This window comes from Aedes aegypti, chromosome 3 (genome assembly GCF_002204515.2).
Source record: "Aedes aegypti strain LVP_AGWG chromosome 3, AaegL5.0 Primary Assembly, whole genome shotgun sequence".
NCBI classification, from domain to species: domain Eukaryota; kingdom Metazoa; phylum Arthropoda; class Insecta; order Diptera; family Culicidae; genus Aedes; species Aedes aegypti.
The window spans coordinates 8,812,495-8,839,107 of record NC_035109.1 but is presented as its reverse complement, the minus strand read 5'-3'; the positions used below and the strand labels follow the sequence as shown (position 1 = coordinate 8,839,107).

The 26,613-nt window shown below is 40.7% G+C and overlaps 1 protein-coding gene across 7 annotated transcripts in view; it reads left to right on the top strand.

Annotated features, from left to right (window-relative positions):
- The window catches only part of LOC5571898, an 87,040-nt gene that overhangs the window by 2,958 nt on the left and 57,469 nt on the right, over nt 1-26,613 (top strand). Inside the window, exons 1-2 of one of the 7 annotated variants that reach the window (XM_021850216.1) lie at nt 1,786-2,002; nt 19,372-23,305. In XM_021850216.1, coding sequence (XP_021705908.1) covers nt 19,596-23,305 — 3,710 coding nt within the window. In that variant the 5' untranslated portion in view covers nt 1,786-2,002; nt 19,372-19,595. Of the gene's footprint in view, nt 1-1,785; nt 2,003-2,095; nt 2,442-2,484; nt 2,506-19,366; nt 23,306-26,613 lie in introns of those variants that run through there. The other 6 variants (XM_021850215.1, XM_021850221.1, XM_021850219.1 and 3 more) reach the window with 6 other exon arrangements.

Genomic DNA, 26,613 nt, shown 5'->3' with positions numbered 1-26,613 from the left:
CAATAAAGTCACTATTTGTATGATCTGATTATAAATCCATATGCTGGGTTAGCTTCTAAAACTCAAACAGCAAAACGATAATACAGATTTTTGTTATTCTGAAGATAAACCCTGTGCGATTTTGAAAAAAAAATCCAAGCGAAGTAGTGATTTTTTGCTTTCTCTCTGGAAGAATTCAGGAGAATGTTTCGTAAAGATTCTTGTCGGAAAATCTGAAATTGTTTGATGGGGTTCTAAGAGAAATTTTAATTGAAATTTCTGGCGCACGATTTTTTACTGCATTTTCTGGTCGAGATACTTGAAGGAAGTTTGGTAATACCAAAAAAAAAATATCATTCGAAGATTTCATCAGAAACTTGTTTAATTCCAATTTTTAAATTTTAGTAGTGAAATCATTATGAAATACGTTCAATATTTTTTCTAGACTTATTTTCGACACCGTCTAGGCTTATGTTATAATGCTGTCCTTTTACGTAACTATTGCTATGCCATGGATAAAAGCAAAGAGTCCACTTCAAAGTTCGCTAGACTTACCATATTCTTCAACAAGGTTGACATAAAATTAAACATGCAAATTGTTTTGCACATCTCCATTGTAAAAATTTTCAATTTTAGCTTTTAAGCTTCCTGAAACTGAAATTTTGCAAGAAATTTGGGCACGATTTTATCGGAATCCATGAGTTTGGAAATACGAGTCCCATACCTACTGATGTGTTTTACCTACTATAATTCTCGCACAACTTATGATCTAAAAGTAATCTAAAAGCCATTTGTAACCAAGTATGTAGTTCGTTATTTTAACCAAATAAATGTATAATGATAAAAACTATCACCGCTGGGAGATAGAAGAGTATCTTCTCTTCATCGTAGCATTGTTAAATTACGTATCAATTCATTTGTTTGCTCAGTATCAACAAGCTACACATTTGGTCAACTTATTTTTAGGGCGAGATCATAAATTAAGCTTGAATAAGATAACCTAATTTGGGGCTTCCTTAGCCGAGTGGTTTGAGTCCGCGGCTACAAAGCAAAGCCATGCTGAAGGCGTCTGAGTTTAATTCCCGATCGGTCCAGGATCTTGTCGTAATGGAAATTTCCTCGACTTCCCTTGATAGAGTATAATCGTACCTGCCACACGATATACGAATGCGAAAATTGCAACTTTGGCAAAGAAAGCTCTCAGTTAATAACTGTGGAAGTGCTCATGAGAACACTAAGCTGAGAAGCAGGCTCTGTCCAGCGAGGACGCATTGAGAAGAAGTAAATAACCTAACTACAATCCATTTATGGTTATCGAGTTTATTCTTTCAAAGAACCAGCCAGTTTAATCTACTGATACAGCAAGTATAAACAGTTGAAATCTATTTAGGCCGACAAACAACCCAACTGAAGATGTTGCGATCAACAGCTCTTTTAAAACATCACAGATCGCTTCAAAAAGCCTCATAACAGTTTTGAATAGTTAATACAACATGTTCGTAATAAATATTCTTTGATAAATACTAGTAAAATATTGCTAAGTGTTGAAAATGCCAAGTGGATACCTACTTGATTTTGACACAATTTATTTGAGAACAATAATTTCGCTTTGTGAAAATCAAAATTTTATTCAAAAATTAAATTATTTTTTACGTGTATCAAAGATTAGTGTTGAATATGAAGTACAAACATTTCATAAGCAATTTAATAAGCACTTTATTTTTGGCGGTGACTATACAATTAAAAAAATAATCATTGGAATTTTACTTCTAAATTTCCAAAGCTTAGGAGATTCCGGTAATTTGGCAGCCCTGTGGCTGAATGGCTTCTCGCAGGCCGATGATGATCTCCCAACTAACTGGTCGTCAAAAGAAGAACCCAGATCGGTTAGCATGTTCCTCGCCGCGTTTGGATTAGAAGCCGAAACTTGGAAACTAAATTCAGTGAAAACCAACCGAGTGCAATAAAAGAAAAAAGTGTAAATTTGTAATCAAATTGTGAACAACGTAAAGCGGAAGAAGAGGTTAGGTGTTTCTTTTCTTTTTTTTTCTGTTCGGTCGGTTGAATGTGTGCTGGTTGCATAAAATGGAAGGAAAAGCCGTATGTCAGACGGTGCTTCTGTGAAACGAAATGGAAACGTGTTTCGTGTTGTATTCCGTAGTGTGATCCGGATTGTGTTTTCCAGTGGCCAATTCCACCCGCGAATTGTTTTGATTATTAGCGAAGGCGGCAGCAACAGAGCATTTTGGCATTTTTCTCATCATCCCGCTTGCTGCGACAGAAACGAACAGCAGCTAGCTCGCCGTCAGGCAGCTCAGAAGAAAGCAAAGTGCACAAAAGTGCACAGGGAAAAAAGAACGAACAAAGTGAACTGAGTGAACTAAACGAAAAAAGGGGGCTGTGAAAGAGCGAAAGAAAGAGCCCGTTGCCAACGATATGTGCGAGAGAAACGAAGAATTTCAGTGCGTATCGTGAAATCGAGCAGGAGGAAAATTTCATTGCCCTCGTTCGAGCAGCCGTGTCTTGGTACAAAGTGCTCGAATCGGTCGTGTAGTAGAACAAGAGCAAACTCAAAAGAGAAAGAGCGAGAGAGATATATATATATATATATATAAGTTGTGTGGGTGTGTGCGTGTGATGCGAAGAAAAAGCGGGCCAATCGGGTTTGATAGTGTGCGAAGTACCGTACAAACGATCGACGACCACTAGTGTAAACAATGGCATTACCGTTGTCACTAATACACTTGCGTAAGGATGAACTGCACTGTGGGAGTCTGTCGACAAATTTTGATACAGATTTGATATATTATTAAGTTTTCTTTTGTTTAGAATCGCGGCTTAGACCAAAGCAAGTTTGTTAAGTCGAAATTACGATACGTTACCCAGTCACACCAAATTATCTCCTGACCAACTGCACCCTGCACCAAACTCCTCACTGCTACCGAGCTCTTTCAAGCTCGTGCTTCGATCAATCAGTACCCGCCACCAGCCTTGATCACATCTTGGCCTCCAACTCTTGGGCACCTCGTCCAAGCCACCTCCCGTACAGTCTCTATCCCCACATTGAGGTTCTGCCTCCTCGTGGTCCCTAATCGAAGACTCCTCAGTGTCATCCAGGCGTTCCTGGGCCCATAACCTGTTGAAATAACAACAACTAAACAACCAAGCTATTCCTTCCACACCGCATGCTACTGATTAATATTGTTACCAGCCAGCACCTCTCTTTTATTCCACGTCTGGGTATATACATATTTACAATCTTACTCACTAAGCGTTACCTCTACAATTCTTACCCTTAGGCATCTCCACTGCAAGGTGTGTGATGTACCTGCTCTGACATGGAACTTGTTTTTTTACAAGGGGGAAATCTGCAAACAGATCCACTAAGAAGGTAACTCAGGGATGACGCACCAACGACGACCCGCTAAAATCAGCCTATGTACTGTACTTGAGCAATTCTTTTGGAATTGCTCAAGTGGTGTACAGTGCATCGACACTACCCTTGGCCTCAGACCCTTATCTCCCTGGAACTACCTTACGTTGTTTCTTCGGGGAGCGGCAGTGCATATATCACAGCACTGTAGCAGAAGTAGCCTAGGCAAACTGCTTCTCCTAACCGACTTAAAAAATGTTACAAGGGACCAGCCTCGGAAGGGCTAATCTTCTGCAGCCAACTCTTGGTCGGCGCGCCATAGGCGCTGCAATTCTAACATAATTTGAGTGACAGCCGTAGTTATTGCATTCCAGCACTCGGCATCCGAACACATTATCTCTATTATATTGTCGGGGGCGTGTCCCCTCCGCATGTAGTGAGCATCGAAAACGACATGCTCCGCTGTTTCCTCCACACCACGCACGCAGGAGAATATGAGTGCCCGAACCTATGCAGGTACTGTCTATAGCAACCATGTCCTAACAGAAACTGCGTCAGGTGGAAGTTCACTTCCCCATGGTTTATTCCATACCAATCTGACACATTTGATATTAGGTGATGGGTCCATCTACATTTAGTGGAGTTATCCCATTCCTGCTGCCAACTTCTGAGCGTTTCCTCTTTACACGTGTCACGGACTCCTCTGGAACCTCTTTGGTTGAAGCATTGAACATCTTCGTTGATGATGAGTACGATGGGCGTCATCCCGGCTATGATGCACACGGCGTCTTTACTTGCTACTCGTAAGCACATTATCCTGTACGTGCTTTCCAACCGCTTTAAGTTTCTGCTCGTTCTAAGCGCTTTTGACCAGATTGGTCCTCCATACCTTAGTATGGATAGCGCCACGCTTGCCAGTAGCTTGCGTTTGCTGCCAATTACAGCAGAGCTGTTAGACATCATCCTCGAAAGCGCCGCTATAGCCGTAGATGCCCTTTTACAGGCATATTCAACGTGGCTAGCGAAGCTCAGCTTGTCATCGATCATTACCCCAAGATGCCTAAGGGATCGCTTGGTCTCTATGGTGCAATCACCTACCGAGATAAGCGCCCGTTGCTCGGACTTGCGGTTGTTGAACACCACCACCTCAGTCTTGTGACGGGCCAGTCCTAGTTTCCTAGACTTTATCCATTCCTCAACTAGGGAAATAAAGTGCACTGCTGTCAACTCCACTTCCTCCATGGATTCACCATAGACCACTAGGGTGATATCGTCGGCGAAGCCAACAATCTTAACACCCGTCGGAAGGGACAGCCTCAGTACGTCATCGTACATCGCATTCCATAACAGCGGGCCCATGATTGAAACTTGAGGTACTCCCTCGGTAATTAGAACGCTTTTCTGCCCCTCCTTTGTGTCATACAGTAAAATCCTATCATCAAAATAGGTTTCTAGAAGCTAACACAACTGCACCGGTACCTTGAGGCGGTGAAGCGCGTGTGCTATTGCTTCCCAGCTTGCGCTGTTGAACGCATTCTTCACATCCAGAGTGACAACCGCGCAGTAACAGATGCCGCTCTTTTTATGCCCGATTGCCACCCCAACTGTCTGGACAGCGTCCGGAGTAGATTTACCTTTCCTGAATCCAAACTTGTTGGACAGGCCGTCCGCACTCTCCGTATACGGTACTAGTCTGTTGAGATTCAACCTCTCCAATAACTTGCTTGTCGTATCTAGTAGACCGATAGGTCTATATGCCGACGGGTCTCCTGGTGGTGGTTTACCCGCCTTTGGTAGTAGCACCCTCTTGCCACTTCTTCTCCTTCATCTGCCGCATACGGCGCTGGGGGCCATGGGATTATGGGATGGTGCGGAAAGAGTACATCGATTATCGATCGCAGCAACTCGAGCGACTTCTCTTGGGGCGCTATGGTACTTTTGATATTAGCCATTACCACTCTGTAGGCGTCACCCCACGGACTCGAATTGGCACTCTCGCATAGACTTTCAAAGCATGCCCGATTCCGACTCTTGATTTCTTTTGGAAAGCCAACTTTGCCTCTCGAATGCTGCACCGCGTTCTTCTTTTTGTTCTTCTATGCGTGTGCGTTGAATTCTTCGTCTTGCCCGAAGGCAAAATGCTCGCAGATTTGCAATTTATTCGCACCACTGGCGGCCTGTTTTCTCTAGGGGCTTTTCTCGGCATGGAAGCATCACACGCTCGTGATATCACAGCAACTAGCTCTTCACCATTTAAGTCTAGAAGGTTCCGTTCGCGCCTCAGGACTTCAGTAAATACTTCGCCGTCATAGCGCGCTGTTTTTCAATTTAGGGCTTGGATCGAGTTACATCGCACTGCCCTCTGCTTGCCTGCTACTATAGCGAATCGATTGATTTATTTATTTATTTATTCACCAATATTATCCATCTGACTTCAAGGTCTTAATGAATGAACTAATAACAAAGAAATTACAAAATGGACGAGCGAGTAATCTTGTTTTTAAAACACACAGTTGTTTCAGCGAACTCAAAGAAATCTTCAACCATAGTGAATGAGCGAATCATCGACGACACTGGTTCATTATATCCAAACGTAGTTCGGTCAGAGGCGTCCCGTGAGGAATTCGATTACCTGTGCACTGACTCGCACAAACCGTTTATTTTGAATTATGAACACGAATTTTTCAATTGATTTTTTAAAATGTATTTCAGCCTAAAATGTAATTTCTTATAATTAACACCTTAAAATGTAATTTCCAATACTGTATGCAATCTTCAAGTGTCTGGAAGCTATTATATTTGTTGCTCATTGGACGTATTTTTTTTCCTTCGTTTCAATCACTAGTTGCAAGTTTTAAGAATTTTGGATGATTCCAATATACAATGTTTAGGGACAAGAAAAATTCTCAAAATTTCGCTGATATCAAGGCGATGAAAGAAAAATTTTGCGTATTAATCGCGGCCCCATAGTTTGACAATATTTGACATAAAAATATATTTACAGTAAAAATGATCTTTATATGCGTAAATTTCAAACATTTTTCGTATTTTGCGAACTGAGATAATAAGTTTAATATCATATTATCAATACAACATTAAAAGCAAGAAGAAAGACGTTTAACTTGAAACTAAACGATTAGCACATATTTTTATATGAAACTTGGCTTACAAATAAATAAACCATTCTTATGAGCAAAAATCTGAACTTTTCTGAGATTATCATATAAACCTTCAGAATTCAACTATTTACGCGTTATTTTCCAAGTTTCCAAGTGAAGGATAAATTCCGTGGATTTCATGGCTTTCGCGAAATTCCGAATCTCCATTATTCCTAACGTTGTTATTCTATATAATAATTCTTATTATTTACAGCTTTTGTCAATTGTATCACGATATCTTAGCTTTCGACGATGTCCAGCGCTGGCACATCTCTTTGTATACTTTTGTTGATACATCAAAGCTTTTAAGTGAAATGATGACTGACTATTGAACGCTGAAACCCACTTTACACCCACCGCAATTTATCAATTGTCGGTCTATTGAGCAAGAAAAACTATATTCACACATAGTTTATAAATCAATTCAAAGCCACATAAATTTTGGGTTTTTTATAAGATAAAACATAATCAATTTGGCCAATATGTTTATAACATCTAGATTTGGTTCCAATTAATATTACGCCTACTATCGCGCGACACCTGGAAGCTCCATGCAACATACATACACACAAAGCATGTATGGCGTTGACGCTTTCTCTTCCAACAGCAGACGTCGTGACACCAGTTGCGCGCGCTTTCTCAATTCTTGCAAACCAATGCGAGCGTCATGGGCATTTCTCTCTCGGGTGCACAAATTGGAGTGAACCAAATTTTACCTGTACAACGCCACTGTTGCTCTAGAAATGCCAATACAAATGCACATTCCTGCTGTGTCCATACACGCTATTTTCGTGCACAAGAAAGAGTGCACGGCTGAAATGAACATTCTCTGCAATACGATGGAGACGCATGGCAGTTTGTCTTGTTTGCTTGGCTGTTTTCGCTTGCTGGTTGAGCAAGACCATGGGGGGAGAATCAAACGGTTCACTGAGGGCGATGCACCAATTGAAGGTGAAGAAATCAAACAACATTTTCAAACAACTACACATTATGAATGTTAGAAGATTGAGAATTATAATATATATATATATTTAATTTGTTGGTTTGAAATCTTTGACTGTGCAGTGCACCAAGTGCACCTTAGGACGAGACGCCACTGAGTTCGGTGAAATCTGCCTTGTAGCAATGATCGCTGCCGGAGAGGTAGTTGAACAGCCCGAATATCTAGCTTGGAAAGCAGTCGTGGACAATCAATTTCATTGTTCAGAAGTTTAGCTACAAACATCGCCTGTTGAATTTTACGCCTTTTCTCAAGGGTGTCCATGTTGAGTAGCTTGCATCGAGCAGGATATGCATGAAGATTCAGTGGATCACGCCAGGGTAGATGACGCAGGGCCATCCGAATGAACCTTCGTTGGACACGTTCGATCCTCAATGTCCAGGAAACATCATTTGGCGTCCAAACAATCGAAGCAGTTTCGAGAATTGGCCGTACCAGCGCACAGTATAGTGATTTCAAACAGTACGGGTCTGTGAAATCTTTGGCTATTTTCGATATGAAGCCCAGCTGACGATTTGCCTTGGCTATTATTGACGCATAGTGATTGTTGAAGGTCAATTTCGAGTCCAACGTCACTCCTAAATCAATCACTTCATCAACCCTACGAAGTCTGGATTCATTCATCCTATAGTCGAACAAAATTGGTCGTTTCGAGCGGTGAAATGCCATTACAGAGCACTTTGGAATGCTGACAATTAACTTGTTCAGTTGGCACCAGTCAATAAATTTGTCTATCAGATTTTGCAGACGATGGCAGTCTTCCACTGATCGAATCACCAGATAAATTTTCATGTCGTCAGCATAGATGATTTTGCAGTCCACACCTAATGTAGAAGCGACGTCGTTGAAAAACAGTGCAAACAATAGGGGACCCAAATTGCTTCCTTGGGGTACACCCGACGAATTACAGAATGGGGTCGAAACGCAGGAATCGATTTTAACACGTAGCTGCCTTCCGATCAAATAGGAGGCGAGCCATGATGCGAGTTTATTAGTCGCACCAAGGCGAATCAGCTTCGACAATAGAATATTATGATCGATTCGGTCAAAGGCCGCCTTCAAATCGGTGTAGATCACATCAACTCGTGCTTTCTCCTCCATAGCAGTTATACATGTATTAGTAAAGCAAAGCAGATTCGTAGTGACAGATCTTCCAGGCATAAAACCATGCTGATCGAGTGAGACGTAGTGCTTCGACTGACTAAGAATGACTTCACTGACGATAATTTCGAACAGCTTCGATACTGCTGACAAGTTTGTAATTCCTCTGTAATTTCTAACACTTTCCCTATCTCCAACCTTGAAGACCGGAAACATGTACGATTGTTTCCAAATGGCCGGAAATATACCATCATTGAGAGACCGAGTGAAAATTTTCGAAAGCGGATCAGCCAGAACAGCTGCACAGCGACTGAGCAATACTGATGGAACGCCATCGGGTCCGGGGGACAATGAACTCTTCAATTTTCTGGCAGCAGTGATAACCATTGCAGGAGTTACTTCAAAAGTCGTCAGACTAAGGAAATCCAGCGGGACCTCCGAGGAAGCACTCTCAGCTTCCACCGTGGAACTAGCAGTATGATTGAAAACAGAAGCAAAAAAGTTCGCAAATAGCTCACAACACTCAGCAGAGGAGCTTGCCTTCACATGATCATATACCATATTTCTAGGGATGGCCGGATCTTTTCTAACTATGAGTATAACCATCATCAACGCGCCAGTTCATTGTACCTAAAAGGTTAGGACCAGTGATGCATTTTGAACTGAACGCGAGCTAAAAATGAACGGAGCACGTTCAAATTTTGCACGAGAACGCAGTAAACATTGAACTCTCGAGCCAGAGCTTGTAGCTGCTCTCGAACGGACCGTTCAGATCGCAATGCTTTACAACAGTAATCAAATCAATTATAATAAATATAGCATTTTTAGCTTTGAGCACCTTCAAAACAATTTTGGTAAGTTAAGATGCCGAGAAATCCGTTAAAACCATCTGCGTTCAATTTTCTGCTCTCTAGCGTTCACATTTTTGAACTGAACAATGAGCAAGCCTACTTGATCACTCCGTTCTAAAAATTGAACTGGAACGCGAACTGAACGCGTTCAAATGCATCACTGGTTAGGACTACAAAACGTCACGTCGATAATCGATTCTGCACCATTTCTGCGGAAGGTACTCACTCACTGTACCCACATTTGCAAGCTCTACATTTAATGCGGTCAGTGATACCAATAATTTAGTTGTCTTTCTTTGGAAAAAGGTTTCCGTTCTTTTGTCCCTTCTTTTTTCCTCTTCGACATTTTGTCTTTTGATCTTCTGTCCTTACGACCTTTTGTCATATATTCATTGGCTCGTGCCAGCTTTTCTGCTCTGGAGGACGGCCGCGTAGATCATTTTTCGCTTAGCAACCATGCGTCTTTTCGCCACGTATTCATCCTCTCTCTTTCGCATCACGTATCGAATAAAGTCATCTGATATATTCGTGTTGCCTGTGAAGGAAAACTCTTCAGTCTGGCACGATTTAGTATCTTCTTTGCCTTCTACCTTGTCAAGTTGTTGCTTGGTTTTCTCGTAGTCCTGATTTGCAGCTAGAACTGATTGTCGATGATGACGTCGAGTTGCTTAGCAGCCACCTGTATTTTCGGGAGGTACTCCCCATTGCGATCCATGGCCTCTATTAGTCCCGGGCCATCAATTACCTTACATGTTGCACTGGAGCACTCATCGCCCGCCGTCGTTACAGTGTCTAGACTTTTGCCCATATTGTTCTCACGTAAGTTGATGTTGGTCGCCAAGAAAGGGGAATCTTGGCTGATTACTGATGGTTCCAGAAGCCTCTCCTTCACATTCCGCTAGTTTGTTTTGATGGATAATCTCTTATGGGTCCCCTAAGAGCCGCTAAACATCACCGCTGGAATAGCCGCCTTTGTGATCCCATGGTTATCTATGCTAGCAGGGAGGCCATGCTAGGGTTGACATAGTCCTTCATGGGGTACTATGTTCAGAGCCGGATAAGCGCAAGTCACGTCTGAGTCTACTCCAACCTAGTTGGAACAACCAGGCGACGGATTTGGAACGTTCTCTTTGGTGTGCCACAGTTTTACGGGACGAGGGCAGCCTGCGCCATTATCCCACTCGCCGTTTCAGACCAGTGTCACCCGACCCTACTAAGGTACCTAGTAGAATTTCGCCGCTGTCAGCCTCAACGCATATGATCCAGTACATATACCGTCACTTCTCCTTAGTCGTGCCCTGCCAGTATACATAGTTGGGGCAGTACTGGCGTTGGTCCCAATGTGTTCGAAGCACTCCTACTCGTAGTTCCATGCCTTGTCCGTTTGTGTCGCCTTCAGTATGTCATTATCAGGATCTTACTGGTATCTATCCTGACGTGCCGGTTGGCAATCTTGTTCGAGTGCTTTGGTACATTAAGCGACACCGGTCGTTTTGACGGAGTTGCATTCGGAATTTTGTGGTATTCAAGTAGGTTCATCAGAATCTACTGTGAAATTCACCACCTACTGGGCAACACCCCCACTCGCAGAGGTCCTATTATGCCGCTCTTTTTATGCTCGATTGCCACTTCAGCTATTTGAACGGCTGACTGAAGAGCGTTCAGAGTTGATTTATCTTTCATGAATTCAAACTGGTTGTTAGGCAATCCACCTCTTCCGTATTAGGGTATTAAGCCGATGAAATAGTAACGCGTGTGCGAAAGGATTTCATACTGTTGAATTTCTGTTTTACGAGCTCGCATACGTGCACGCGTCACATGACATATTCACTATAGAGCTTATGTCGAATTCGTTTTTGTTCAGTTCCAACCTAGGTTCGCACTAGTTCCAACCTAAGTACTGTCAAAACTATTTTTTTATTCGCTCAGGTTGGACCTAGTTTCGCACTAGTTCCAACCCCAAATCCGATAGGTTCGCACTGTGATGAATTACGGTTTCATGACTGGGTTCACCAATACAATTGCAATCGAACTGTCATATTTGTAACAACAAAAATAGTTTTCGATTGTGATTACGAAACAGGTTTCGCTGCTTCTGCGATTAGAAATCAGATTCTGACTCGGATTTTGAAGATTTGTTTTTATCAGTTATTTATTTCGAAAAATAACGAGATTAAAACAAAACCCTGTGGGCAAAGTTTTGAACGACATGAGGGAGAACTACACGGAGGAAGAGGTAGTACCTATATGCATTCATTTCATTTATCAGGCTGCCCAACGTACGGCCGCGGGCTATATTGGGCACATTTGATGCGGCCCGTTGAGAATTATACCAAATTGGAGTCAGCACATATGAAGGCAAAACCTTTCATTTCTCGCGGAACATTACTAAAGGACCTATGTACAAATGAGAGATTCTCTCCTCTATCGTTCTCTTTTGATTATAACAGTGGAATACTAAAGATTTTGGGAAGTTTTTCACTATAGATCGAAAGTCAATTTCCTTGACTAGCGTTTCATACAAAAAAAAGCAACAGAAGAGATTAATGTGACTCAGTTATTAATGAAAGAGAAAGTAAACAAAGAGAGCCTCTCAATGTTAGATAGGTCCTTTAGTAATGTTACGCGAGATTTGTAAGTTACTCAAATCAATATCAAATTTGAAGATTTTATTTGCAGCTAAATTTTAAGCACCTATTTTGAGACTACGAATAATGGCGAAAATTGTACTACACATAGGTTTAACGTGAGCACGTCACGTTCACGATGTGAAAAGTTTTATTTAATAATATTAATCTTACAATATAAGAGCAATTTATTTTCTTTACATCTCTATTTGGTAGACAAAACTAAATGCCTTTTGAGGCCTTGTCAGATGTAACAATGAAACTTAGAAGATATTTTCTAACCTCCTGGGCACAGTTTAAATGTAATCCTGGGTAGGATTCTCACATAATCTTAGACAGAATTAGACAGATTCTGACGGAATCTTTCTAATAAAATTATGAGAAAAAATCCTTGATAATCCTGGACAACATTATCGAAGATTTCAAAATTATGTAGGAGAGGTTTGAAGGATTTCTAGAAACATTGTTTATAGGATTTGTAGGAGTTCTTGGAAAATTTTGAGCAGGATGCCAGAACATGATTCGCACAGTATCCTATGAAAGGTTTTCGTTAACAAGCGTTCGATTCGAATGTTCTTTCGATCGAAAACCGTTTTGCATTCCCGTAAACTGCAAAATCAAGTGGGCCGTAGATTCGAACGAATAGGATTCGACCGAAAGTTTGATTGGCCGTAAACAAGAATAAGGGTGAATACACGGAATTTTGAATATCTTCAGAATTTCCATTATTATTCTTTCCTATAACAAGTATTCACTTGCATGTATCTCATATATTATTTTTTTTTTAAACGCTCAGTATCTACCTAGCATTTCATTATCGTAATGCAAATACTAAGCATTTTTTAGTGATGGAACTATGATGATATTTGCATTATAATTACGAAATCTTAACTAGATGCTGAACGTTTTCCATATCCATATCCAATATATGAGATACATGGAAGTTCGATGTTAATACCTTACGAACTTACTATGGAGATATTTTTCATAAGAATTAGGCAAGTATTTTCAAAAAGTTATGGTTATTCAATTATGTTGGAATATTACTTGGGGATAAACCTGCCTACGGTAGAAAATCTCTCAATAAAAAAAGATAAAAAAAAATATGTTGGAAGGCATTTTACGGCATCCTGCAGGATGCTTGTCAGCTTTTTTGCGATGTCTAGAAAAAATGCAACATTTACTGACTTTTGTTAGATTTTACGCAAATGCATGTGCATCAAAAAATTTGGACCGCCGCACAAAACTGTTTCTGTGATTTGACCCGCGGTTCAAACGGGTTGGGTAAGCCTGATTTATATAAATTGAGTACAAAATCATTGCAATTCAGTTTCGACGAAACTTCCTCCTGAAATAATCAACAGCTGTTGGGAGGTTTGCACAATCTGCGATTTGTTTTCGACAAGCATACGCGAAAAAATATAATATTCGTAGTATTATTCTGCAAAAGTGGCAAACACACAGGTTGAAAAAAACAGTAGAGCGAATCTACGTTTGACTGCTCGCAAGCAACACCGCGTGATGGCACGCACACCAACATACCGTTTGACAGATGAACCTGAAAACGTTTTTTTATTCTGGAGCCAGGTTAGCACTAACCCAGGTTCAAAAACGAAAACGACATTAGTGACATTTGAACTAACGAACATTCGCATACGCTCGTCATACTCAGTTTATTTTTGTTTTCCTCAAAGAAACTTGCACACACTTTCCAGACTAATCAAAATGTATATGGAAATATTACCCAATTTGAAATATTTACACACAGATTCTGGGTGATTTTCGAGACAGAGTGCATATTGTTTTCCTCTAAGTTTCACAAACACTTCTACACTAGGGCACTTATACAATTGAGCGTGATAACCACTATGGCAGCACCCTTAGCAATTTTGCCTCTTCAACAGCTTGTGATGCATTTCAAACTGAACGCAAGCCAAAAGTGAACTGAACGCGTTCTAATTTTGCACGTGAACGCAGTAAACATTGAACTCTCGGGCCAGATTCTGACGCTGCACACGAACTGCCCGTTTACTTTAAAATGCACAGAGAAGCACAAAACTTAAAAATATTGGTTTAAACTACATTGGATTCATATTCACATTCATATTCATATGGGAAGGTGAGCCGTAGTCGTAAGAATAAAAACAACCTTCTACTTCAGTGGGCAAGAACAGAATGAACAAATTTATTTTTCTACTCATTTACAATTATACGTCAGCTAGCCATAGCCTACTGGAGTTTCATAGTCGCTTCGCTTCCAACACTCCTCCTCGACGGATAAACTCCAGCTGCTTCTCTGAATCTGGTCAGCTTCACGTTGGTCAGGGGCTTTGTTAACATGTCGGCTATCATGTGCTCGGTTGAGCAATACTGCATCCGGATCACGCCATCCGCCATCAGTTGGTAAACGAAATGGTATTTCGTATCCACGTGTTTCGAACGGTTGGTGGCACGTCCGGACTCCATTTGCTTAATGCAGGATTGATTGTCCTCGTGAATCAGGATTGGCTTGATAGTTTTCACCGAAAAATCCGTTAGCAATCGGTCAATCCATTGTAGCTCTTGACAGCTCTCCGCCAGTGCTACAAATTCAGCTTCCGTGCTACTGAGGGCGACGCATGTTTGCTTGCGGGACCCCCAGCATATTGGACCACCGCCGAACAGGAAAAGGTACCCAGAGTTGGATTTGCGACTCTTCGCGTCATTCGCCCAGTCCGCATCTACGTATATTTCCAGGTCGGATTCATCTTCTCCCAGCACAAGTTCGTGGTCCATGGTTAGCTTGAGGTAGCGAAGTATTCGCTTAGCTTCGTTCCAATCGGCATGTGTTGGTGCACTTACCGATCTTCCTAGAATTGAAACGCTTACCGCAATATCCGGCCTAGTATTCACCGCCACGTACAGCAAACTTCCAATGAGACTGGCATATTGATGGTTGTTGGCCAGCTTCTCTTGCTACTACTCGCAGTAAAATATTCTGGACCAATAACCTATGGGAAGGTGAGCCGTAGTCGTAAGAATAAAAACAACCTTCTACTTCAGTGGGCAAGAACAGAATGAACAAATTTATTTTTCTACTCATTTACAATTATACGTCAGCTAGCCATAGCCTACTGGAGTTTCATAGTCGCTTCGCTTCCAACAATTCATTGATTCACGCACAATGTATGCAACCTTTAATGTCTTTTGTCATCTTTACAGGGCTGGTAGCAAGTCACTTTTTAGTGACTTGGTCACTTTTTTCGATCTGGTCACTAAAAAGTCACTATTTCCAACATAAAGTCACTAAAGTCACTTTTTTTTCCGAAAATTGGTCACTAAAGTCACTATTTTCGTAATCTAACGGTATTGAAATTTAAGGCTGGGTTATCTTTTCAAACACAAACAGCAAGAAATAGATATTTATTATTATAAAAACAAATAAGTGTGATTTTGAAATTTAAGAGTCAAAAGAGATATGGATTCCTGAATATTTCGTAGACATTTGCAACGGAAAATATAAATAAAAATCTAGGAAAGGTTTTGGAGAATATGTTGGCTTAAAATTTGTGCTGAATTTTGTAGTCGTAATATTTTAATAAATATTGGCGAATACCAGGGCCAATATCTGACGGATCTGCTGAATAAATTAGTAATGTACTTTCTGCAGTAATATGTGACTATAGAAGGAATCTTTAACCTATTATTTGAAAGATCCTCATAAAAATTCCTCCCGGAGATATGCCAGAGACGGGGTTTAATGGTAAACAAAAAATCAAAGAGTTTGTTTGAAACTCGCCCAGGACTTCAAAATTGAGCACTAATATTGATAGGAATCTAATGATCATAAGTCAACTATATCTATACAAAACGGGCGTAAAACAGATAAAACGTGAGATTACGAGTCGAGTGATACAATTGTTTTCAATAATTCTAGGGTGGCCGCTGGACCGGGGAAAAGGACAGGAAAACCAGAAATTTGGGATGATCACCGGGAAAATAATTTTGACCGAACATCTCCAAGCACTAACCTACAAACCACCAAAATAAGTTGTAGAAAGTAGTTATGATTGATGATATTGCCATTTACGAAAACCTGAGCCAAATGAATATTTGACAAATTTCTTGGGAGATCCACTGAAATCTTGAACAGATTAATTCAGAAGTACGATTGGCGGATTTCTGAGATGATACTGATTTTTGATGAAGCCTTGTCTGGATTACCGATTAGTTATTCATTGATCTATGAAAAAGTTCTTATGAGGCCCCTGACGAGATTTTGTATAGATTTCTGCAGATTTACAGTGTATTTTTCCAATCGTTCCCAACACATTTCATGTAAAATTGTTCATGTATTCATGGAAAAATCTTATAAATCTTAATCAGATTTTTGTTAAGTTTTTGACGCAATTCTTAGCCAAATTTTTGATAGATTGCTTGTAAGATGCAATTTTAGATTTATGTCAAAAATTTAGCCAGCTTCAAAGGAGAAAATAAAATGTTTTCGAAGATACCGTTTCTGTTAAAAAGATCCAACATAAGTTTCACCAGATCAAGAATTTGTCCAGGAATCAGTCATGGTCTATGACTAACGCATAATTTTGAAGGCAGTCTTAGAAGGTTTGTTATTGAACTTTGCAGTTTTTGGGAAAAGCAGTATAAATTACACAGAGCAAAAATTTGTTCATATAATTACAAAAGCTCTCTGAAATTCCAATGACTTCACCCCGTCCACCCTGGGCTTTTAGATATTCAACAAATAAGTTCATATAATTTTGTCCAAAACTCTTTTGAAATTCAAATCATATTCAGCTCACAGTATTAATCAAAAATAATTTAATCTCAAGTCTTCCGATTTTGACTATTCTGTATAAAAAAAATAAATTTAAAGATTTTTTTTTAAATCGGGCATCCGGGAATTGAAAAACTGATTTTGAACGGACACCCTAACTACTGCATTGTCCATATTCGCATGGTATTTTATGCGACCAAACAGTAAGTTTCAATCATGATCATAGCATCATAGCAGACTGGTTTATACGCTGAACTATCCGCACAAACATGTGTATGTGCTAACAAGCAAGTGCTGTTCGCATGTCCAACAAGTGTGTTATTAGGCAAAGCATGCATAGCAACGAAAATATGAATTTTGACCATATTGGCGCTTACGTTGACGCTTATTTTAATTTATAGTCATTTTCATGACTAATACATGTAGTTTTGAAGTCACTTTTAGATCACTATTTGGTCACTTTTTGGTCACTATTTTTATCATTTTGGTCACTAAAGTCACTATTATTTTACTGTCTGACTGCTACCAGCCCTGTCTTTAGTAAATCTTTCTGCTTTTAAATTTGTTTTAAATCTGGCTTGTACCGTGATGAACCAAAATCCGGACGGTACCAATATCCGGACACTCTGATATTATTCATTGATTTACATGTGAATTCGAATAATATTGTGAGTTTAATTATTATCTTAGATTTGTAACATTTCTCATCAATTTACAACGATTTCTCATCTAGTAATCATTGGCAGAAAATTAATAAACATAAAAACATAATTGTTGCCCCAGTCAGACACCGTCTTATCATAATGCAGTTTTTGTGGTTTAAGTTCGTCAGCAAACAAAGAGCAACATTGAGTTAACGGTTATTCATTGAAAAGTATAATTTTTGTGAATTCTTGTGATCATTAGTGTGTGAAAACTATTTAGTAAACAATTCAAGCGTACCAAAGTGTAGAAAAGAAGTGTAATATGGTATTTATCGAGCGATTAGTGCGTGTCCGGTTCGGTGAGCCATGGTTTCAAAATCCGGACGTTAAGTGTTCGAGATATATTTTGCCTAAAAAATAACTGCTCGGGAAGAAAAATGCAGAGAAATATTGTGGGATGGCAAGAAAAAGGATATAATATATATTTGGTTGAAAAATAAGAAAATTGCGGTAAAATTGCTCCTATGGCAGGTAATCTGAGTCTACCTACAACCAAGGAAAGCAAGTAACCGAAACATGAAACTATCTTAGTGAATTTAGTTAGCTGAAGTACAGGTGTCCGGAATTTGATTCAAAAGTGTTCGGCTTTTTGATTCATATGTCCGGATTTAAAAACAAGACTTGTGAAATTAATATTGTTATTTTAGTAATAATTGTATGATTTTAACAGAAATACTTGTCGTTTTCATAAAGATAGATGTCTAAACGATTCGTGACATGGTGGTAAATTATTCAAATCAAACGGAATTGAATTGAAATTAGTATCTGAACATTTGACACTGCTTAAGCGTCCGGGTATTGATTCATCACGGTAAACAATTTTCCATTCGCGTTCATTTTTCAGCTCTTTTGAGTTAAAATTTTTGAACTGCTCAATGTTTAAGGTGGAGATGAATCGAAGCCAAACTTCTAATTTTCAAGAGCTGGTGGTGACCAATCGATAAGGTTTTCAGCTCAAATGGATGTTCGGTTCTCCAGATCCGTGCTCTTGAAAATTTGAACTTCGATTCATCTACACCTTAAGCCTACTTGATCTCTCGTTAAAAAATTGGAACTAGAACACTGACATAAACAATTCAACGGATTTTGCAGACACAATTGTACCTACTTGTTTGTTCTCTTCTACTGACTGGAATCTTAGATTTAAAATGTCTTTGTTAAATGCTTAAATTTTAAGCATTCCCGTGAAAAAAACGAACGGGTGCGTCTTACATTTTACCAATGTTGACCATTATTTTTAGTATCTATTCCCACAGTGCATGGTTCAAGTACACCGCACATACAGCAGGTTCGGTTCAGATGGACCGTAGATTGCTCGAATATTTTCTTCGCCATCGAACGCACACAAACACACACACTAATCGGAAGCGACCTCCTCTACTAGACTGCTGCCAGCCAGCTGCTCGCCTGTATCCGTGAGGCCATACAATATTGTACCGTATTCTAGTCGAGTTACGCTGGTCTGGGATTTGGGCTCCGTAACTGCTTGACGAATGATGGTCGATTTTGCGGTGACGACTATCCAAGTACTGCCACAACGGATTGCTGCTTTCCCGCCTCCAACCTTCGTTACTCAATCAGGGGTGTAGAGAGAGTTGGTGAGGGAGAGGGAGGGGTGGACTAGGGTGACTGTGGCCACTACACCTAATTTTTATGTGATATGAGTTGTGTATGTGTTTATATCTCTCTCGCCTCGAATGGTGATGATGTTCGTACAATGGCTCGGCAATCGGAATATGTGAAGCAAATCAATATTATTACAACTCCACGACCATATTTTTTCAATTTTCCATCTTTTGCAGTGTAGTTTAGTAAGTGTAGAGCAAATTGCGTGAAAAAGGAAGTAAATCAAAGGCTTGTTAGAGGAAACAAAAGAAGAAACCCAAATCTGAAGAGAACAAGTGCGAAAGAGTGTTGTGAATGACATCGAGTGAAAGCCAAAGCCGAAGATAGCGAAGCGAAACGAGAAACTGTGTGTAAATAGAGAAACAGGACGCGAAATGCGACTACAACAGGTGCTGAAGAAGAACGATGGTCGATTCTGGTCCGCTGGTTGTCGCTGAGGATGTCCATCGTCAACGTCAGCGGGAGATCAACGGCAAACACAACGACCAGAACCCCGACCTGCAGCGGCAGGATCAATTGGAAGTGCTAAAGATGAATAGTGTCGAAAATGTGGAAGATGCAGGAACATCGTCATCGCCGGAAATTGTAGAAGAACTGGTGGATGGGTTAGCTCTTGGTAGGGAAAAGAGTCAAGAGGAAGTGATTGTTGTATCAGAAGAAGACGAAGAAGAAGAGCTGCCGAAGAATGGTGGTGGAGAAACGAACGGTCCCAATACTATAATGGGAGGATCGTCCAATACCGATGAGGAAAGTATTCTCACCAACTGCCGGAAGGAAAATAGTTTAGATGAAAAGCAGACAACACCAAGTGTTGATGAGACGGCTGATGACGATCTGGAGGTGATAGAAATTACTTCGACACCTCCGCCAACGTCGTCTGAAGTGATAACTGGGAACGAGGCTAGCAACAAAATTGTAAATAATAACGATAGCATTGCTTTGAAGCACAAAATCACAGGTGCTTTGGAAGGTAAGACTGCCAACAATAACGTCGTTCTACAGAACTGTGTAGGTCGGACAACGCAAGAATCTCCAAAGGAAGGTAACAATACCTCTTCCAAGCATAACGAGATGGGTCTTTCAGAGGAAAACCGTAAGGTTGAACCACTGAAGATTAATCTTCATCGAGAGCCCATTAGAACTATAATCAAACTGCCACCGGGCACTGGTTCCGGATCAGATCATCAACCAAGCTCTCCAAAGATTACTATCAAGCCTATAAAACCTCCGCCGAACGTGGACGCAACTCAGGTCAATAGCATTCCCAAGCTCACGATCAAACCAGTGGTGAATCCTGAGGAATCCAGCAGCGAACAAATGCAAATCATTCCTAAATTGCACATAAAAAATTCGTCTCTGGACAATTCCGGTGGCGAAGGAGCCGAACCACACATTGTGCCTAAGTTGACGATACGTGCCGTAAACCACAGTAGTCCGACGATAGCGGGAAGTTCCGGATCTGCCAGTAACGATACATCAAGTTCGGCAACTCACAACTCCTCAAACTCGTCGGCTTCTAACTCGCCTCCCATGGTTCCTAAGCTCACGATTAAAAAAGACAACCATCACCACCACAGCAGTCATCATCATCACCATCACCATCATTCGCACCACAATAACCGGTTGGTAGCCAAGGAGGATGACCCTCCGACTATCCCAAAGCTTCACATCAAAGCAATACCGGACCCGGCAGCGTCCTCACCCAGCTCAGGCTCCTCCGGAACATCATCCGGACCGGTGCTAACCAGCTCTGAAGGAGTCAAACTCACTATCAAACCCATTCCGGAACCACCTTTACCGAAACTCACCATCAAAACGAGTTCTCTGGACTCCAATGATGTGTCGGTAGTTTCATCGACAAGTAGCAGTTTTTCGCCGAAGCTCTCAACGCCTCCACCTGCATCTCCGAGTGATCAACACTCCAGCATTTCGTCAACAATTCCAAAACTCACCATCAAGCCCATCCCTAAACCAGCACCGGTCATTCCACGGGACCCATCGGAAGTCCCGATCCCGAAACTCACAATCAAACCAATGCCTCCGAAGCCACTCGCTTCCGAGGACAGCTGCTCAAGTGAAACCAGTATTAATTCGCTAGAATCCTCACCAATCTCATCGTCATCGTCGGCTCCCGGTTCTGCAATCTGCTCACCTTCCGTCGTTCCCAAATTAACGATCAAAGTCCCTAAGGAAAACGATAGTGTCGTAACGTCGTTACCGCAAATCACATCCGGTTCCATTACGACCACGACTAGCACATCTGCAGTCACACCTCCCACTATCCCCGTCGTAAAGAAACTCAACATCAAACCTATGCCACCACAACCAAAAGAAGTCCTCAAGGAAAAGACTCCACCTCCTGAGGATGACATCGTAGACGTAACGGAAGACGACGTTTACGAGCCAGTAACGATCAACATCGATCTGGAGGAACCGGAACCGATCCTAATTCCAAAGTTCACCATCAAGACCATCCCCACAAATTCCAAGTCTAAGGATTCGGAAACCGATTCGGCACCGAAAATAACGTTGGAACAAATCCCAGAACCTGATCGTGAGCAGACGACACCGCCCCCACCACACGACCCGTCCACTGAGGAAAGCGACCAGCAACCTCCAGAAGTGTCGACAAGCAGTTCGAAAACGCCAGACTCCGGCTGCGACTCGCCACGCATCATTCTGAAGATTAACAAGGGAAGCTCTTGCACAACAACTAGCGCAGCACAAAGCACACCCGCTGTTCTTCTCGAGAAAGAGGAGCCCCTTGCAAACAAAGTGGAAGAACCCGTCAATGACCTGAAACGATCGATTCCGGAACCATCACCGGAACCGAGCTCCGATGTGCCAGAATTGAAAAAGATCAAATTGAATCACCAAACGGTCATTGTACCCAATCAAGTGGCCAAAATGCCACCCGTCGAAAACGACGTAATTGTGATAGACGACGATAGCAAGTCGGATATGGGAGAAGATCCAATCCCGGCCCAAGTTGACGTCCAAGTGGAAAAAGTGCGGACACCTTCGCCCTTAATTGAGATTCCCAAATCGAACGAAGCTCCCACTGCGAAAACCATTGAAACCCCTGCAACTGTGTCCCAAGAAGAAGGCAATAAGCTTAAGGAAATGCTGTTCCAAGCAAAGCGGCAACGAGCCAAGACACCGACTCCTCATATGGATCCCCGTCCCAAGCGGACGGCAGCAATTCACGCGATTCCAGCTTCGGTACTTTTAAAGAGGCATCCAACAACATCGAGCTCACCGGTTGCTGTTCCGGTAATACAACCAATCCCTGAAGCTGAGCGACCCGTGTCCAACAACATTACCAGCGTCCTGCTGCTCGAAAACGACGAAGGATCCAGTTCCGATTGTATGATCATTGAAGACCCTTTGACGTTAGCGGAAAAGAACGGAACCTCAAGCAACAGTAACAGTAGTAGTTTCAGCAGTGTGACTCCCGTTATGTCCATAACAACCACACCTGCCGTCAGTTTTCCTGTTATGAACGATTTTACGGCAGCAATCCCGTCAACGAAGGTGCGTATGAGCACCCGTAGTGGAGGTTCTGGGAGTACTCCTTCACCAAAAGACACCGTAATTACCCACAAGCCTCCAGATAAAGACTCCGGCTTAGACGAAGGCAAAACGGACTTGGAAGATGCCCCGCCACCAGTAAAACGACCCCGTGGACGTCCGAAGAGGACCGTCATTGTGGCCCCAAAGGAAACCGACGAAATTGTAGCTGACGAAGAAACGGAAGAAACCGTCAGCACCAAGCTAACTATGGCATTGAGCTTGGAAGCCAACGGCAATACCAGCTCATCGGAGCTACCACCCATGCTTCCGTTGTCGTTATTCTCCAAAGACAACCCTTGTCGGGTTTCACCACGGGTGCTGCTGAAACCGTTAACACCATCACGGCTAGATCAGAAACCACCGGCCTCGCCGTTGGTGGTCAACACCACCACCATGGCATCGACGGATTCCGTCGATGTGGAAGAATCGACATGTTCGTCGTCGAAAGATCCGCTGAACGGGGTGGCGATACCATCGACGGAAGTGTCCACCAGTCCGGAAGTTCCGGAAGTCGTCAAGGAACCAGAACCAGTGACACCAAGGTAAGTGATGCGAACTTATTTTTATTCTGGTTTATTTACAAAACCTAAACAAAATGCAACAGATTTGGCAATACAGTGTAAGGGATATGGAAAAGGATAAGTAATTTGCACATGAATTGCTACGAAAAATCTCACGAGATTCACATTAGAAATTGCCGTAGATGCTTCCATTGATTTTTTCAGTTGATACTTCAAAAGATCAAAGATTTGTACTGGGATTCTCAGAAAAACTAACAAAGGTTCATTTCAGGGTTTCAATCGTTTAGGGATATTTATAGTTAATCTCACAATAATTCCTTCGCCGCTGAAAATATAAAAAACCTGCGAATTCTTCGAGGATTATTACGGAAGCCTCCAGGAACCCTTCTTCTATCTTCACACTGATTCCGAGTAATTGCTCAGAAAATTCGTGCGGAGATCTTCCAGGGAATCATACAGAAATTGCAGCAAGAATACCTCATGAAGTTCCTCCTCTGTTGATCGGAATTCACACAATAGTTGATGCTATTTTTTCTTGGCAATTCTCTGGAGTCATTGTAGTTCTTTGGAAAACCATTGGAAGATTTTTTACGGAAACCCTCGAGGAATCACTGGAGTAATCTCTGCATTAAAATGAACGTCGAACCATGAACAGGTTTTAAATTTACAATGCTTGGCATGATTGACAAATACAGATACATAGGATAAATTTGTGGTATAATCCCGAAAGGAGTTGAACAAAAAAATCATGAAGAAATTTCTTGAAAAAAAAATAGGAAGAATCTTGAACGAAATTTCTAGAGAAATTCTTTTGAGGAATCCCCCGAGGTATCCTTACAAAACTTCTTGGTCAAATTCTTGGTGATTTTCTAACTTCAAATCAGTTTTATAATCTAAATTTGTTAAATGTATATTGTTTTCATAATTTTTGAGCAGGTAAAAAGTGAGTCTTTGAGTCGTTACTGCTCTTTAAAATAAAATAAAGTGCCGTAATTCAGCGCAATTACGAAGTAAAGCGATTCAAATGGTTTATTAAAAATATGTATTGCATCAGCAAAAGTGCTTTATGAGTGGATCGCAAGAAAATATGTATTAGATTATGGGATTTTTTCGGAATAATTCACTCGTTGGAGTTGCCTTATTCCGCGCATTTCAATGCAACTTCAATGCAAATTGTGTTATCATACACAAAAGACTATAATAGAACGTCAATGCTACCAAAGTCCTAACTGTTTGTTATTGAAGTTTTTCCGTCTATACAATACAAAGACCAGTTTGCATCATTGCTTCACGGAGAAAGCAAAATTGGTAAACACAATCAATATTCAACTTTAGTTTCAAAATTTAATATGAAAAATGAAAATTTGAAAACAACAGAACTTTGTAAGATTCAATCTAGAAAATGGTTGTCAAACAATATTTGTAGAAACAAACATGAGCTTAGGTTATTTTAAACAGGAAATATTAGGTTGAAAGTACCAACCATGAGTTTGTCACAAACGAATTTATTTTTCAAAATAAACAATTTAATTGCTGTTTTTAGCTCTACGGTTTTAGTTTTTTGCATTTTTATTTTTCAATCACAAAACAAACACAACATATTAAACTTTTTTTTTTCATATTTTTATCTCAAAAATTGGTTTGAGCTTATTGTAAAAGAGTTCATTAGCAATTTATTATCAAAAACAAAGTGACATCCATGACCACCAGTCACGCGGAAGGATTCTGCTTTGCACTCCTTGTGCGTTATGTAATGGGAGTTTTCAATGTCCATCTGAAATTGAAGCTTGATAATGGATATCGGGGATAAACTGATGGAAATGAATTAGGGGAACATAGTCCAATACGCACTGATGGGAACTACGCTAACGCTAACGCTAACGCATAGTCCAAGACGCACTGATGGGGTAAAATAACTCACTCATTAAATCATTCCTAGAACGTTTCAATTTGTATTCTTTGCTAAACGATGTTAAAATATGTTTACCCAAGAGTTGCCGCCACAACTTTTGAACATAAACTCATAGATTTTTTTCTTTATTTTCCGGTGAAATTCAACATTTTTCACTTTTTTGCCTAAAATCGATTGTGAGCGCTCTTGCTTTGTTTTGTGTCTGTTTCAATGACAATTTGATTCACTGATTAAAGGTATGGATCGATGCACGAGTTCACTAATTTGACGTTTGCGTGGTGCCAAATTCACTGGTTTCCAAGGTCACATAAAGAACACGGCACCACCGAAACGTGAGAGCGTGACGTAATTTATAGAAACCCCCTTTTGGTTGTTGCCTTTATACCGATTGTGTAATATAAATTAGAGTCGCAATCAAATGTACATTGACAATAGTTCACAACGTTATCCTTCCAAGTGGGCTTTACAGATTTTCCTGCTTGGACGTGATACGTATTGAATCGTAATTCTCTGATATGCATGAAAATACTTTTCAGAGAAGTAATCATTTTTATTTTGTTTTGGGGGCAAATATTGCATATTACTTGTGTGTTGTTCTGCGAAGAACAGTGAGCGGAATTAGGGCATCGTAAAAAAGACGCAACTTTATTTCGTGCAACACTTTTCGTGACAAAACTCAATGGTAATGCTGATATTTGAGAAGTTTTCATAGAAATACCTTAAATCATACCTATATCAAGTAGTTGCATGCAATATTGCATAAATTATAAAACATTTCATATAAAAAAATCGCGTTTGTTTTTGTTCTGCAGTCTCAGCAGGGATGCTAATAAAATTAGAAAAATGGCTTCTGCTTAGTCGCTTAGACGAATCGCAAAAAAATGCCTTATTTGCTTTTAATTGCGATTCAAACTTATTTTAAATCAAGGTAGCATCGAATGACATAAAAAGATACTGGCACATCATTTTTATATTGTTAACACATCCTGAAAAATCGTTTTTTTTTGTGTTTTTTGCATCAGTTACTCAAAGTTCACAACACACAGAAATGCTGCGGATTATAAAGCTTCTGTATGTGTCATAAGCTTTCCTAAAAGAAGAAAAAATCAACTCAGGAGCAGTTTTTTTTATTATACACATGATGTGGTCCAGGAGAGCTTGATTTTGTGCAAATTTTACTCAATTCTGTGTGACTTCTTTTAGGCGTGCTAAACATAAATATAGGTGGAAATCCTAAGAAACTCCATTGGCTTTCTTGGCACATTTCTTGAAAAATACTAGGAGCAGAATTTGAATGCTGAGAAAATTAAGAGTATCTCTCACTTTTCGCTCTCTGTAATAATCATGATCCGTAGCACATCATGAGAGTCTGTTTATCATCTTCTGATACAGCTCTGATTAGATCGGGAAGATAACA